Source organism: Bufo gargarizans, chromosome 9 (assembly GCF_014858855.1).
Source record: "Bufo gargarizans isolate SCDJY-AF-19 chromosome 9, ASM1485885v1, whole genome shotgun sequence".
Lineage (NCBI taxonomy): Eukaryota > Metazoa > Chordata > Amphibia > Anura > Bufonidae > Bufo > Bufo gargarizans.
Window position 1 is genome coordinate 149,910,687 of NC_058088.1, and position 17,433 is coordinate 149,928,119.

The 17,433-nt window shown below is 43.9% G+C and overlaps 1 protein-coding gene across 1 annotated transcript in view; it reads left to right on the forward strand.

Moving 5' to 3' along the window:
* Positions 1-377: 377 nt before the first annotated feature.
* Positions 378-17,433, forward strand: part of ARL13A (ADP ribosylation factor like GTPase 13A) — a 187,551-nt gene continuing 170,495 nt past the window's right edge. Inside the window, exon 1 of the mRNA XM_044268697.1 lies at positions 378-436. Within this exon, the coding sequence (XP_044124632.1) occupies positions 378-436 (59 nt within the window). The remainder of the gene's footprint in view (positions 437-17,433) is intronic.

Sequence of the window (17,433 nt, forward strand, 5' to 3'; positions counted from 1 at the left end):
TGTAGCATGCTGTCCGGTTGTGCCAGTTTCTTCAGAAGATCTTTGTATTGCTATGTACGATACATTCTGGTATCCTCCATTTAGTTAGAAAAGTTGTACTGTGTTAGCCAGTAGAAAAATGTCTTAAGTGCATACATGCATAAATAAAATAAATAATACATACTGTACATGCTGTGTTGTACTGCATTGAGCTATGAGTGACGGCTGGGCTCGTGCCCCTGATCAGGCGGGTGCAGCTCCTGCACTCACCCAATCAGCCTGCCGTACCTGTATGGCGCTAAAACTCAAGTAATGGTGCTGGTGTCCTACGGGTTAAATTACTTTCAAACAACTGTTTATTGACTACAGATTGTCCCTCTTTTGACAGGCATTGGACAATGTTCCACTTGTTTTCTCACTGTTGGCGTTGGGTCCAGATAAAGCAAGAACCAATCAGGTAAGAAATTGCTGTGAAAGGGAGTCTGTCAGCAGTTTTATGGTGTCCTAATTAAAGGCACCATACAGTTGTGACAGAGCCCCTTAGCGGAATGCTGGGTCACTTTCTTTAATTGTTGCAACCGTTTTGCTAAAATCTTATTTTGAACAGCTTTAGAGAATACCAAACGAGCCCCCATATTCATGGTGACACAAGTTCCACAGTACTAAACCTGAACCTGATCACCCATCTCAGCATGCAAGGGAGGAACGATCGGGCAATCTTGGGCACACATGTAAAGAACACTTATATATAGAAAGATACAAATCATTAGAGATTGCGGATGTTACAGATATTTATACAAAAGCCAGAAATGATATGGGAGCCCAGTATTCAAAGCAACACCTAAACAAGCAGGAAAATATCCGAAAATGCCCTCCACAGTGGAACGCAGCGTTACCCGCCTGAAATAACGACATCGGTACCCAAAATGATCAGCCCAGCAAAAATGACGTCCATAGCGGAATGCACACTCCTGAAAATACAAATCATTATATAGCCCACCTACTTATAGTATTCATATGCTAATGTCAGCACTACATAACAGTGTGTTTTTTACATCTGTCCCTGCAGCCGTTCTGATAAAATAAGCACTTTTATAATATGCTAATGAGACTCTAGGTGCTATGTGGGCGTAGATTCAGCACCTACAGGCTCGGTCCACTCACCCTTTATCCTGCCCAGGTCCTCCGTTCTGCCCGCCCCGCTCCTCTTGACTGATGCCCAAGTTCCATGCACCATTGAGGAAATCCCGCACCTGCGCCGTTCACCTCTGTATTCGGCGCAGGCGCAGTGAGTGAAGGCCGCGACTACGTCACAGTGAGGAAGCCTCCTGAAAACCACTTGTATACTTTAAGTGCAGTACTTTATTGCATAGGCTGTTTTCCAGTTCACAAAACGTTTTTCGGCATATAGCCTTCCTCAGAACACTGGAATAGTTATACAAAACAAAGCAATAAATTAGTGACAGTGCAATATTATCAGTATACATAGTGATGTGAATCTTAGAATAAGACTTGAATTGGCGGGTGATCATCCTATTCAGGTGAAGAACCCCGGGCGGTCATGTGCTAGGCGTGACGGCCACCTACACAGATTGTCCGTATGCTTTAGAGGATATCCATGATATATCCGAATGGTATTCATTTGCCGAAGTACATAGATAACGTTTGTTAAGGGAAGAGGCATTCTTATATCTTGGTAGGAGCAGACTATCATGGTAAACACATAAGGCTATCTTATTGGAAACAGCAGGATATTACATGCAGTAATAGGTGTTCATGCAGACATGGAGCATAGAGTATGTACAGAGAACAAGGTTGAGCACGAGGTACAGGCAGTTGTGAGGACATTTAAAACTTGAGCATGCAGATATTGGTGGCTTCAAAGTAAACAGGGAGATAGACATGTTTATGGAGATGTAGGTATCCTTACCTGGATGAGCCGCTTGTGCTGGTATAGTAATATGGACTAAAGTCCGATGTTTGGGGGTGCTCTTGTGGGATGTAGGCTGCTGCCCTGTATTTTGGCGCCATGTTGGGAAATGTGGCTCGTGTCTTTAAGTAGGAGTTTGCTTTGTTTTGTATAACTATTCCAGCCTTTTGAGGAAGGCTATATGCCGAAAAACGTTTTTCAGGAGTTTTTCTCTATATTGCCTGGGAACCGTCTCCTGACACCACACAAATAATTCCCCACCCAGAGTGTGATCCAACAACTCACTATCTACAATGAGGAAGCCGGCACCAGGCGCGCGGCCTTCACTCACTGCGCCTGCGCCGAATACAGAGATGAACGTTGCAGGCGCGGGATTTCCTCAACGATGCATGGAACTTGGGCATCAATCAAGAGGAGCAGTGCGGGCAGAACGGAGGACCTGGGCGGGATAAAGGGTGAGAGGACCGAGCCTGTAGGTGCTGAATCTACGCCCACATAGCACCTAGAGGCTCATTAGCATATTGTAAAAGTGTGTATTTACTTAAAGCCACAACAGGTCGTGTAGGCGTTTTGGACTGCAGACGCTGACCTGGGCGCTTGGGAGTTAAATCCCCTGTCGCCTGCAGCTACCTTATTATAGTGGACATAGGGGTGTCAGTAGCTGAGAGTTCTAGTGTAGTTAGCTGCCCCCCCCCCTTTCCTTAGAGCTCAGTTGGTAGGTATTTCCCCTCCCCTCAGAGTTAATAAAAAGGAGGGTCCCCCCTGGCTTGGTCTCTTTGATCCTGGACCACTCATCAGGGAGCTTTTCCCTCCCACCCTTCCTCCCGTTTTATTGTTGTTCGTGAACTGTTCGCTTCAGGTTCCCTGTTTTACTTTATGCATAAGTCACAGCTGGAGGTCGAAAATTAATGTTAGGGATAACGGAGGAGAAGGCGGACTTGCCCACTGGGGGTTCAGTGGGGCATATCGCTTCTCACACTCCGGGGAGCGGCCTGTGGCCGTACGGAACAATGGTTGGTGTTTATAAATTTAAAAGAAAGGAAAAAAAAAGAGAGATTTGAAATAAAGCGGTGACCGACCCTTGGTTTGGTGTTTTATTGGTAAGCCAGGTGACAGGTGTTGGATGTGGTGTGCCAGTTGTCTGCAGTCTTAGCAGAACGGCTGCAGGAACAAATGTAAAAGACACACTGTTAGGTAGTGCTGACATAAGCACATCACTAATGTCAGTCAGCTACATAACACAAATTCTGATGGTAGAAACCCTTTAAGACAGCTGGGTACTGTTGAGGTAACTTAAGGGGGTGGGGTACTGTGAAGGTGACTGTTAAAGGGGCGGCGCTGTGGAGGTCACACCTTAAGGGGGCGGGGCACTGTGGGGGTCAGTGTAAAGAGATGGGATGCTGTGGAGGTCACTGTTAAGGGGTGGGGTGCTGTAAAGGTCACGGTTATGGGGGATACTGTATCTTTTAACAACACAAACAAATAAAATAGTGGAAATATACCTGTGCAAAGCCATGTCATCCTGCTAGTATATCTCTTATCATAGATAGACATAATATATATAATTAGTAGAAGGACCCGGCTTTGCTCGGGTATATTTAATCTATTTCATTAAATGTTTCTGTGTGTCGTTAAAAGATAGACAGTATCCCCCATAAGAGTGAGCTTCAAAGCCCCCCACCCCTTTAACGGTGAACTCTGCAGCCTCCCCCCTCATCCCTTAACCCTGACCTACCCCACAGTGCCCCGCCTCCTTAAAATGGGACCCTTACAGCATCCCGTCCCTTTAAGAGTTAGTTCCACAGTATCCAACCTCCTTGACAGTGACCTCCACAATGGCTTGCCCCTTTAACAGTGACCTCTACAGCACCCCACCCCCTTAACTGTGACCTCCACCGTTCCCTGCCCCCTTAACAGAGACCTCCACAGCGGCCACCCCTCTATTAGTGACCTGCATATTACCCCGTCTCGTTAAACAATTTCCATAATAACCTACCCCCTTTATACGACTTTTCTCTTAGCATCTAAGAACAATCGTCCAATCAAATTCCTTTTCTTATGGGGCATCATTGTCTTTAATTGACAGTATATAAAACCCCACAGAATTAGTATACACTTAAAGGCATGTGAGTTACATCAGCCTCTACAACAACGTTGGCTAAGCGTTGCAATAGAAATCATATTAACTCTCACACAAGCGGTCACATACTTAGAATGCCCTTCGTTTGCCTATGGCAACCAATCAGAGCTCATATTAATAACCTGTAGCAAAATAGAAGCTGAGCTGTGATTGGTTGCTATATGAAACCTGATGAATATCCAGGTTAACTGCCACAACAGACAATGGCTCCTGTAGTTTGGCAGTTAGGTTACTAAGCGTATTTTTGTCCAAATAATTGGAAAGCGCGGGATGAAAATTTCCATTCAAAACATGAATGACGTTCATGAATGACGTTCCCCGAGTCACAGGAGGCGGCTGTGCAAAATGTTGTGATTGTAAATGCGACGGTGTGGATTTCTTTAGCGGACATACATACACTCAGCTTTATATATTAGATATATATAATCTCTATCTATCTTATATTAGTGCTGTAGATGTCACTGTTAAGGGAGCGGGGTACTGTAGCAGTTACTGTTAAAGAGACAGCTGCTGTGGAGGTCACTGTTAAGGGGCTGGGTTATTGTGGAAATCACTGTTAAGAAGATGTGGTACTGTGGAGGTCACTAATAAAGGGACGGCTGTTGTGAAGGTCAATCTTAAGACAGAAGGGTACTGTGAGGTCGCTATTAATGGAGCGGGGTACTGTGGAGGTCTCTGTTAAGGGATCAAGGAATGGTGTGTGTGTTTGTATGATTTTCTACATACACAAAAGACCCATTCCTCTCAAATATTGTTCACAAATCTGTCTAAATCTGTGTTGGTGAGCACTTCTCCTTTGCCGAGATAATCCATCCCACCCTACAGGTGTGGCATATCAAGGTGCAGATTAGACAGCATGAATATTGCACAGGTGTGCCTTAGACTGCCCACAATAAAAGACCACTCTGAAATGTGTACAGTTTTGCCTTACTGAGGGGGAAGAGAGGGGGGGGGGGGGACATCAGAAAACCAGTCAGTATCTGGTGTGGCCACCGTTTGCCTCACGCAGTGCAACACATCTCCGTCGCATAGATTTGATCAGGTTGTTGATTGTGGCCTGTGGAATGTTGGTCCACTCCTCTTCAATAGCTGTGTGAAGTTGCAGAATATTGGCAGGAACTGGCACACGCTGTCGTATATGCCGATTCAGAGCATCCCAAACATGCTCAATGGGTGACATGTCTGGTGAGTATGCTGGCCATGCAAGAAGTGGGATGTTTTCAGCTTCGAGGAATTGTGTACAGATCCTTGCAATATGGGGCCGTGCATTATCATGCTGCAACATGAGGTGATGGTCGTGGATTAATGGAACAACAATGGGCCTCAGGATCTCGGCACGGTATCTCTGTGCATTCAAAATGCCATCATAAAATGCACCTGTGTTCATTGTCCATAACATACACCTGCCAATACCATAAACCCACTGCCACCATGGGCCACTCGATCCACAACGTTGACGTCAGCAAACCGCTCACCCACATGACGCCACACACGCTGTCTGCCATCTGCCCTGAACAGTGAAAACCGGGACTCATCCGTGAACAGAACGCCTCTCCAATGTAACAGACACCATCGAATGTGAGCATTTGCCCACTCAAGTCGGTTTCGATGACGAACTGCAGTCAGGTCCAGACCACGATGAGGATGACGAGCATGCGGATGAACTTCCCTGAGACAGTTTCTGACAGTTTGTGCAGAAATTCTTTGGTTATGCAAACCGATTGTTGCTGCAGATGTCCGTGTGGCTGGTCTCGGACGATCATGGAGGTGAACATGCTGGATGTTGAGTTCCTGGGCTAGTGTGGTTACACGTGGTCAGTGGTTGTGAGGCCGGTTGGATGTACTGCCAAATTCTCTGAAACGCCTTTGGAGACGGCTTATGGTAGACAAATTAACATTCATTGTATGGGCAACATTCCTGCAGTCAGCATGCCAATTGCACGCTCCCTCAAACATTGCGACATCTGTGGCATTGTGCAGTTTGATCAAATAGCACATTTCAAAATGGCCTTTTATTGTGGGCAGTCTAAGGCATACCTGTGAAATATTTGTGCTGTCTAATCAGCACCTTGATATGCCACACCTGTGAGGTGGGATGGATTATTTCGGCAAAGGAGAAGTGCTCACTAACACAGAATTGTGAACAATATTTGAGAGTAATGGGTCTTTTATGTATGTAGAAAATGTTTCAGATCTTTGAGTCCAGCTCATGCAAAATGGGAGCAAAACCGAAAGTGTTGCGTTAGAATTTTTTTTAAATATTTCTGTTGTATGCCTGTTCTTTATGCACGGCCGAACAACTGCACCGATCTGCACCATATTTGGCACATGGGTACATCAGCTGCCCGGGAAGGTTTTAGATCGGGTCTCAGCTCTCTAGGACGTACCGTTCCTAAAATAATCCCAAATACTGTTTTAGCCAATAGGAGCTCGCAGCTTCACTCATTTTAACTGCCATACACACGTTCACATGACCCTTATCAGCCAATAGATACTCGCAGGTCCTTCAGTCTGGACATAGTTACACCAGGTTTCCATAACAACTCAACCATTTTTCTTCACTGTTAGAGGTCACTGTTAAGGGGGGAGTTCCTATGGATGTCACATTTTAAGGGGGCAGGATGCTGTGGAGCTCTTATATTAAGGGGGCGTGGTGCAGTGGGGGGGGGGGGTCACTGTTAAAAGGGAGGGGCACTTTACAGGTGAATGTTAAGGGGGAGGGCTGCTGTGGGGGGTCCACTTTTAAGGGGGCAGGGCTCTGTCAAGGTCACTGTTAAGGATTAGATTGCTGTGAAGGGTCACTGTAAAGGCTGCGGGCCACTGTGGACATCAATGTTAAGGTGGCGAGGTGCTGTAGAGGTCACTGATAAGGGGGCAGGCTGCTGTGCAGGTCAGTTAAACAATGGGGTCCTGTAGATGTTACTTTAAGGGGGCAGGGCATTGTGAGGTGACTTAAGGGGGCAGGTCACTGAAGAGGTCACTGTTAAGAGGCGGGCCACTGTGTAGGTCAGTGTAAAGGGGGCACTGTGTATTATAATTATTAATATTATTTATTTTATTTATTATTAATTATTTATTTATGACTGGACCGATCTGCACTAAATTTGGCACATAGTTACATCAGGTGTCCAGGAAGGTTTTAGACCAGGTCTCAGCTCTCTAGGACATACTGTTCCTGAGATTCCCAATAAATATATTAGCCAATAGGAGCTCGCAGCATCACTCACATTTCTAACTGCCATACACACGTTCACATGACCCTTATCAGCCAATAGAAGCTCGCAGGTCGTTTAGTCTCGACACAGTTTTACACTAGGTTTCCCCAACAACCCAGCCATTTTTCTTCACTGCTATAGGTCACCTCTAAAGGGGCAGGGCGCTGTGGAGAACACCATTAAGGGAGTGGAGCGCTGTGGAGGTCAAGGTTAAGGGGACTGTCTGCTATGGAGGTCAATGTTAAAAGAATGGGGCACTGTAGAGGTCACTGTTAAGGGTTGGGTTATTGTGGAAATCACTATTAAGGGGACTGGGTACTGTGGAGGTCACTGTTACCCCGCTGTGTTTCAGACACAGTGGTGGTAGGCATCTGCTCGTTGTAAGCTGTGGCAAACTGAGTACACAGTGTTTCCTGGTTATAACTTAACTTGTCTGCCCTTTAAGAGGGAAGAAAACATTCCCCCATTTTGCCTGGATAGTGAGGGTTTAAAAGCATGGGTATCTAGTAATCACCAGACTGCTTGATGTCACTGATCCTCTTGTCACCGCATAAGCGAGCATACAGGTTGCCATTCTGGCCAGCATGCCTGAGGAGACAGTTCCTTCCACCCCCTCCCCCACTGAGACGATTGGGTGTCATGTCCGGTGTCAACATCCTCTTGGAAGAACAACTCCTCCTCCTCTCCAGGGGAGCTTCTCATAGTGGGTCCCCAACAGCTACAGGGCAGAAAGCGAGATGCGTTAGATGTTCTTCATCCTCCTTCGTTGCCACCTATTACATGCGTCTGTTCAAAAGTACATATGAGGGGGATGAGGGACAACAGTATGAACGGCATGAGCTGCCACTGCCTGACCTAAAAACACACACAATCCCTGCTGAGGCAGTCTGGTGCATGAGCTGCTCATAGAGGCGCTCAAGCATGTCCAATGTTGAATTTCGGCAAGTTGGAACATTGCAGATTAAGCCATGTAGCTGCAGACCATTCTGATGCTGCAAGTCCAGGCATGCGTTCCTCACCACATAAGACTGGATAAAAAGAGGAATAGTCTCCTGGTCATTGTCAGTACTTTGCGCAAACCATTGCATTTTCTAAAAAGGCCATGCATGAAGCATGTGCTATTTCCCCTAGGTTCAGGGCAGCCAGGATGTTGTGCCTATTGTCGCTGACCCTTGCCAGTTAGTCGATGGGGTGACAGCGAGTGGGATGTTTGCTGCTTGATGTACTTTAGCAACTGCTCACTGGAATGGCTACTTCCGCCCAGGTCAATAAGATCCAACTCGGCGTGGCATCGCTTGACTTGACACACATGATAGGAAAGAGGGGTAGTGTGAGCAACACTGTTCCCTGCTGCTGGGGATGGAACCGTGTCCATGGAGAAGGCGATTAAGTGCTTGCTGTGGGTGCCAGGCTAATACAATCTTGAGGGGGATTGGGGTGTCAAAGGGACTTGCTGGGGTGCTGCCTTTCCACTGCAGAAAAAAACATTGAGTGTGATATGAAGGACATGAACTGTCCTTGTCTGTAACAACTGCTTCAGGTGTCCACCATGTAGTGCAGCTTGCCACACAGAATCACAAGGAGTGGGCCGTGTTTTCCACCACGTGAGAGTACAAGACACTTTTTACAATACGCGAGTGCAAACGCCAGCAACATGGCCAGGTGGCAGTTCAACTTGTAGACAAGCTAATTGCTGGTGAAGTTTTTTTTTCTTCTCATGGCCAAACATTCCATTATAGATGTTTTGAGAAAAGGAGGAGTCTTAGCAGGAGAAGGAGGTGATGAAGATGAGTGAAGTTTTGATAAAATATAATTTAGTCGATTCTCTGAAGTTATACAAGAAATTTGATTCATAATGAATTAATTTGTCACTAATCGATGTAAATCAGGGATAGCGATGTCAGCAGCAGCATTAACAGTAACTGCGAGTATCTAACCCCTTCAACCACTGTGACGTACCAATGAATGCAGCATTGCTGCCTTCCGATCGGGGCCCCTGCATTTAAATTGTGGGGCTCTGATCGGTTACTATATTGCCCTCTTTCCCAATTTTACACATACAAATATATCAAAAAATATATTGTATCCGGAAATGTCTGAACTATTAAAATATTTGTAACAAATTTATTCGGCGCTGATTGGCTTTATGGAAAAAAAAGAAATAAAACAGACCTCGCTGTTGCGGTCCACAAAACACGAATTCACAAAAAATACAGATTACGTCAATACGCATTCTGTATTTTGTGGAAAGGAACAGCTGGCCCCTAATAGAACAGTCCTATCCTTGTCCTTAATATGGACAATAATAGGACATGTTCTATATAAAAAAATATATATTTTTTTTTGGCCTATTGAAATGAATGGTTCCACAAAGTCCACAAAAAAAAAAACAACAGAATAGACTATGATCATAAAGTCGTACGTAACACAAAAATGGTACCAATAAATAGAGATGGCCTTGCGGTTTGCCCAGCGGTCGTTTTGCGGCGAACTTTGCGTGTTCGCGATTCGCCGAACATACAAACATATGGCGATATTCGCGCCCGCCATATTCTTTTACATTGTGTAGAACTTTGACTCATGACACATCCATCAGGTGGTACAGGACAGCCAATTGTGACGTTTCACCACATGGGCATACCCCTTACCTTATAAATAAACCTGATCTGGCCGCCATTTTACATTCAGTCTTTTGCCAGTGTAGGGAGAGGTTTCTGTGTGGAGCAAGGACAGACTGTTAGGGACACCAAACGCTAGCTAATAGGCCTGCAAAAGTCCTTTTAAGGACTGGTATAGGTGTACTATTGATAAGTGTGATACACAGATGTAATGTGTTATAATGAGTCAAAAACACATAGATCTATGTAGTGATCACCTAGAAGTCAGGGGCTAGGGGCTTACTAGGGCCATTTTTATATAGGATAAGGTTCTGGACAGGTTCGCTCTTATCAGAGCAGGTGCTCTGTGGTTAGGCTATCAGGGCCAGAATAGCACCCCCTGTAGGGCAATATCAGGGACAGTTCTTTGCCCACCCTGTCCTTCAATACCACATCATCATCAAGCCCAGGGATTGATGTTTTTTGCTTTCCCTCCGGGATTCATCTATGTGCACTGGAACCCCCCGAATTGTGGTAGGACATATGGTTTCTGATTTGGTGCCGCCGAGCACTTGTTATTGCCGACCACATCTATGCTTTTAGCTTCACTTTAATCATTTCATTTTCATTTTGAGGGATATCTTTTAGGGTCCATTCACACGTCCGCAAAATGGGTCCTCATCCGTTTGGCAATTTTGCAGACCCATTCATTTTCAATGGGGCCGGAATGTGCTGTTCTAATCCGCATTTGCGGATCCACACTTTCGCATCCGTGCTTCCGTTTCAGCAAAAAAATAGAACATGTCCTATTCTTGTTCGCAATTGCGGACAAGATTAGGCATTTTCTATTATAGTGCCGGCGATGTGCGGTCCGCAAATTGCGGAATGCACATTGCCAGTGTCTGCGTTTTGCGGATTTGTTATTTGTGGATCCGCAGAACACTTACGGACGTGTGAATAGACTCATAGGCCTCATTCAGACGGCCGTATGCTATCCGCAAAAATGCGGATCCATTTTTTTGCGGACAGTACATCATGTCCGCAAAAAAATGGATAGCATTCAGTATTTTTGCGGACCCATAGACTTTAATAGGGCCATGTCCTGATTTTCACGGACAAGTATAGGACATGTTTCATTTGTTTTGCGGAACCGTGGATTAGAAAAGGGCCCCATAGAAGTGAATGGGTCAGCACTAATCCACAAAAAAAAATAATCTGCATTTTTGCGGATAGCATACGGCCGTCTGAATGAGCCCTTAATAGTAACATTATTAAAGGTTACATTTTATCTTTATTATATTCTATTGGATTGCCTTCCTTGTACAATGTTATAATATACTTTCTAACATAGAATGTACGGTATATTATAGTGCATTTATTGTGCGGCAGTTGTGTGCGGTTCTGATGCGATACCGCAGGTATATAGAGGGACAAGCGTTATTGGAACAAATAATTTCTACTGGTGAGATATACCAGTTGCCCCCCCAAAAAGTAATTGAAGCAGGGGTGGTATATACCAATAATATACTTTTTATATAGTGCATTTATGTAGCGCAACAGGGCACATTTAAGAGAATCTCCCTTTAAGATGCATAAAAATGTCCCCTGATTAAGACACATATTTTTTGTTGGAATTTTTGTCATTGATCCCCCTCTAGTATGTCACTGTCCATGTTCTGGGACTATTTGTGCACTTCTACTAAGTATTTGGTGGCTGCAAATATGAGCTGGAGGTTTTTCAGTTTCGCCTGCCATTAAAGTAAATGGAGCCCGCCGCAAACTTTCAGTTCGCGAACATTTGATCGCGTTCGCGAATTGTCCCGCCCGATGTTCGTCCATCACTACCAATAAAATCTGAATTTTATTCCTTTAAAAAACAAGCCCCAATATAGTTCTGTAGACTAAAATATAAAAAAAGTTATGATGAGTATCAGAAAATGGTGATGCAAAGAAAATTGATTCAATTAATTTTTTAAGTAGTAATATATCGTATATATAACCATCCATTTCAACGAAACTTGGTATACACATCCCTTGCTAACTGGAAAGAAATCTTGCAAGGGTCTCAGCTCTCTAGGTCGTACCGTTCCCGAGATATTCCCCCAAAATTACCCGCATTAGCCAATACAAGCCTGCCAGGCTTTCACTTAAATCCTAACTGCCATACACACGGTCACATGTCCCTTATCAGCCAATAGAAGCTCGCCGGTCCTACTACAGGTTGCCATAACAACTGATCACAGGTTTTAGCAGTTCACAGGTCCTGAAATATTCAGTCATATGACGGCACAAGTACACTGCTACATGCATAGGGGGCAGGGGCCACTATTAAAAGGATGGGCACTGTGGAGGTCACTGTTAAAGGGGCGGCCACTATGAAGGTCTCTGTTAAAGGGGCGGTTATTTAATATAAAATTGCAATAAATAAATACTTGAGCAACTCCGGGTCATCAGCTAGTAAATATATAATGTGGGGATTTGCTCTGGTAGACAGCTTAGCGGACGCAGTATAGAGGCAATCACAAAGTCTTTAACTTAAACAGTTCAGTGTTTATTCACACAAAAGGCAAAACAAAATAACAGTTCGCAGTATTGGTGTATGTTCACACCATGGAAAGTCCACAGAACACAAACGTTCACCTGGTTAGCAGTTTTTCATCAGCCATCCACTGCAGGCTTTAGGGGGCCTGTTTTCCAGCAATGCGTCTCTCAGCCCTTTACACACCTAATGCGGATCCCAAAACCACAGCGTCTCCACAGCTTCACTGTGAAGTGGAGGATAATCCACACAGCTGAGACTGCTGGCTGTTTTTTTATATCCCAAACCAAAACCCGGCCTGGAACGTGGGGAGCAGCCAACTACCCTGCACTTTGGCTGCTCCCAGTAAGAGCCGGCCCAGATCGGCTCTACAGCCATACTAAATAACAAATAGTGTCAGTCAGCACTAACTGCCGCTGACAATTCAAATTACCGGCTCTTACCTCACCGAGGCCAGGAATCTGGGTGACACATACCTTCCCTTGCGCTTTCCTACGCAGTAAACACATCGATGTCAACTTCCCCCCCAAAAAAAAAATATATAGATTTTAATATATATATTATTTTTTTCCAATCAGACATGGTAAGTTGAATGGTGCCCCTAAACAGTATTATTCCCCCAAAATAAGCCCTCATATGGCGATATGAATGGGAAGTTGAGAAAGTTTTGGGAGGAAAAAATGAAAATGTTAAATAAAAAATGGGCCCCGTACTATAAACAATTCAAACAATGAAGAACTTAACCACCTCCTGTCCGCCCATAGACTAAAAACGTCCGGGAGGTGGTTCTATATTTCTGAATGGACATTCCTGAACGTCTATTTAGAAACTGCAGCTGCACGCTAATCGTGCAGCTGCAGATCGGGTTGCCCGCTGTCAGTGATAGCAGAGCAACCCTTAGAGAAGGCAGGGACAGTGCCCAGGTGTCCCTACCTTCTAGATCACTGTATACACAGCTCTGCGCTGTATACACAGCTATGGGCTTTCTGTTCCGTCCCGGCGGTCATGTGATCGCCGGAGCCGGGTGAGTGCAAGAGCTGTGAGGTCTTTCACAGACCTCGATCAGCCCTGCACTGAGGCTGTACAGCTCTGTATTGCTCTGTACAGCCTCTCTCAGGGGTATATTTCTCCTGTAACTGGGGCTACTATGTCAGCCCCAGTTACAGGAGAAATCAACAGTGAAAAAAATAAAAAAAAATAAGTGAAGTTAAATGTCCCCCAGAAGTATTGTATGACCTTAATAAAGTGTTAAAAATAAAGTGTTAAAAAAAAGGTTTCACATGTAAAAAAAAAAATCCCCAAGTAAGGAATTATAAAAAAAAAAAAAATTAAATAAATAAATAAAATAGACATATTTGGTATTGCCACGACGGTCAGCTCTATAAATATATTACATGATCGACTGAGTCCGATAAACAGCATAAATTTTTTTTGGGTCACCATACATCACAAAAAGTCTAACACCAAGTGATCAAAAAGGAGTATGTCCCATAAAATGGTACCAACAAAACCGTCACCTCATTCCGCAAAAAATGAGCCCCTACATAAGAAAATAGCTAAAAAAAAACTATAGCTCTCAGAACATGGAGAAACTAAAACATCATTTTTTGTTTCAAAAATGCTATTATTGTGTAAAACTTAAAGAGGACCTTTCATCGGTCCAAACATTGTGAATTAAGTATCATGACATATACAGCAACGCCCAGGGATCTCACTGCACTTATTATTATCCCTGGGCGCCGCTCCGTTCTCCCGCTATGCCCTCCAGTATCTTCGGTCACTTGGTTATAGTAGGTGGAGACTTAGGGGACTTGGTTATAGTAGGAGGAGACTGCCCTTGTTTTCCTGGGCGTCGTCTTCTCCCAGGCTGTAGCGCTGGCAAATCACAGCGCAGAGCTTACAGCCTGGGAGGATTTTTTCTCCCAGGTTGTGAGCTGCCATTGGCCAGCGCTACAGCCTAGGAGAAGGAGATGCCCGGGAGAACAAGGGAAGTCTCCTCCTACTATAACCAAGTCCCCGAAAATACCGGAGGGCATAGCAGGAGAACGGAGCGGCGCCTAGGGATAATAGTAAGTGCAGTGAGATCCCTGGGCGCCGCTGTATATATCATACATCATACTTAGTTCACAATGTTTGGACCGATGAAGGGTCCTCTTTAAATAAATAAGAAAAAGTATACATATTAGGTATCAACACGTCCATAACGATCTGCTCTATAAAAATGTCACTTGCCTGAACCCCTCAGGTGAACGCTGTAAAAATAATTAAAAACTGTGCTAAAACAACCAATTTTTGGGTCACCTTGCCCCATAAAGTGTTTTAATGAATGATCAAAAAATCATATGTACCCAAAAATAGTACCAATAAAACTGGCACCTTATCCCCTAGTTTCCAAAATGGGGTCACTTCTTGGGAGTTTCTACTGTAAGGGTGCATCAGGGGGGCTTCAAATGGGACAGGGCATCTAAAAAACATGTGGCGCTACTTTTCTTCTGCGCCCTGCCGTGTGCCCATACAGCAGTTTATGACCACATGTGGGGTGTTTCTGTAAACCGCAGAATCTGGGTAATAAATATTGAGTTTTCTTTGGCTGTTAGCCATCGATTGGATTAAAATGGAAAATCTGCCTAAAAAGTGAAATTTAAAAATTTGATCTGCATTTTCCTTTAATTCTTGTGGAACGCCTAAAGGGTTAACAAAGTTTGTAAAATCGGTTTTAAGTAACTTGAGGGGTGTAGTTTTTACAATGGGATCATTTACGGGGGTATCCACTATGTAGGCCCCACGAAGTGACTTCAGACCTGAACTGGTCCTTAAAAAGTAGGTTTTGGCAATTTTCTTAAAAATCTTAAGAATTGCTTCTAAACTTCTATGCCTTCTAACGTCCTAAAAAAATAAAATGACATTTCCAAAATGATGCCAACATAAAGTAGACATATGGGGAATGTTAAGTAATAAATATTTTATGAGGTATCACTTTCTGTTTTAAAAGCAGAGAAATTGAAACTTTGAAAATTGCAAATTTTTCAACATTTTTGGTAAATTTGGGATTTTTTCATAAATAAAAGTGAAATATATTGACTCAAATTTATGACTAGCATGAAGTACAATGTGTCACGAGAAAACTGTCTCTGAATGGCTTGGATAACTAAAAGAATTCCAAAGTTATTACCTGACATAAAGTGAGATATGTCAGATTTGCAAAATTAGGCTCTGTCAGGAAGGGGGCAAATGGCCCAGATGTGAAGTGGTTAAAAAAACAGACTGAAAATATAAAATTTACACATTAAAATTGTAAATGGCTCTGTTTTGTCAAATGGAAAACTACTGAAAGAATAGGAATCACTTTTTAACACTGTAGTCATGAATCCCTTTTAAGCAAAAAAAAGTGATTTCTGCACTCACCTAAAGAATTATTAGGAACACCTGTTCTATTTCTCATTAATGCGATTATCTAGTCAACCAATCACATGGCAGTTTCTTCAATGCATGTAGGGTTGTGGTCCTGGTCAAGACAATCTCCTGAACTCCAAACTGAATGTCAGAATGGGAAAGAAAGGTGATTTAAGCAATTTTGAGTGTGGCATGGTTGTTGGTGCCAGATGGGCCGGTCTGAGTATTTCACAATCTGCTCAGTTACTGGGATTTTCACGCACAACCATTTCTAGGGTTTACAAAGAATGGTGTGAAAAGGGAAACACATCCAGTATGCGGCAGTCCTGTGGGCGAAAATGCCTTGTTGATGCTAGAGGTCAAAGGAGAATGGGCCGACTGATTCAAGCTGATAGAAGAGCAACGTTGACTGAAATAACCACTCGTTACAACCGAGGTATGCAGCAAAGCATTTGTGAAGCCACAACACGCACAACCTTGAGGCGGATGGGCTACAACAGCAGAAGACCCACCTGGGTACCACTCATCTCCACTACAAATAGGAAAAAGAGGCTACAATTTGCATGAGCTCACCAAAATTGGACTGTTGAAGACTGGAAAAATGTTGCCTGGTCTGATGAGTCTCGATTTCTGTTGAGACATTCAAATGGTAGACTTGATAATCACGGGCGAATCTAAATTACCCTCGGTCAGGAGGGGAACGTAGAGACAAAAGAAAAGAGGGGGGGGGGCACAATAGGGTAGTATGTTCAAATACAAACTGAATTGTTTGAAGTATGAAGGTGCTCACCTTTTGAGGTTGTGCAATAATAGACACAACTCTATTGTAGGTATATCAAGACCTTTTGGATCCGTGGATGCAGCCACAGAAGGAGTGTCTTTGGAATTGGGTGACCAATCCCCCAAAGGATGCTTGTAGTAAGAAAAGGTTCTGATCAGGCACAAATTCACAGGTTCCAATACGTCTCTATAGGTGAATCTTCTTTATTTTCATAAAAGGTAAAATGGTGTATAGAACTTATACACCATTTTACCTTTTATGAAAATAAAGAAGATTCACCTATAGAGACGTATTGGAACCTGTGAATTTGCGCCTGATCAGAACCTTTTCTTACTACATTCAAATGGTAGAGTCCGAATTTGGCGTAAACAGAATGAGAACATGTATCCATCATGCCTTGTTACCACTGTGCAGGCTGGTGGTGGTGGTGTAATGGTGTGGGGGATGTTTTCTGGGCACACTTTAGGCCCTTTAGTGCCAATTGGCCATCGTTTAAATGCCACGGGCTACCTGAGCATTGTTACTGACCATGTCCATCCCTTTATGACCACCATGTACCCATCCTCTGATGGCTACTTCCAGCAGGATAATGCACCATGTCACAAAGCTCAAATCATTTCAAATTGGTTTCTTGAACATGACAATGAGTTCACTGTACTAAAATGGCCCCCACAGTCACCAGATCTCAACCCAATAGAGCATCTTTGGGATGTGGTGGAATGGGAGCTTCGTGCCCTGGATGTGCATCCCTCAAATCTCCATCGACTACAAGATGCTATCCTATCAATATGGGCCAACATTTCTAAAGAATGCTATCAGCACCTTGTTCAATCAATGCCACGTAGAATTAACCACTTTA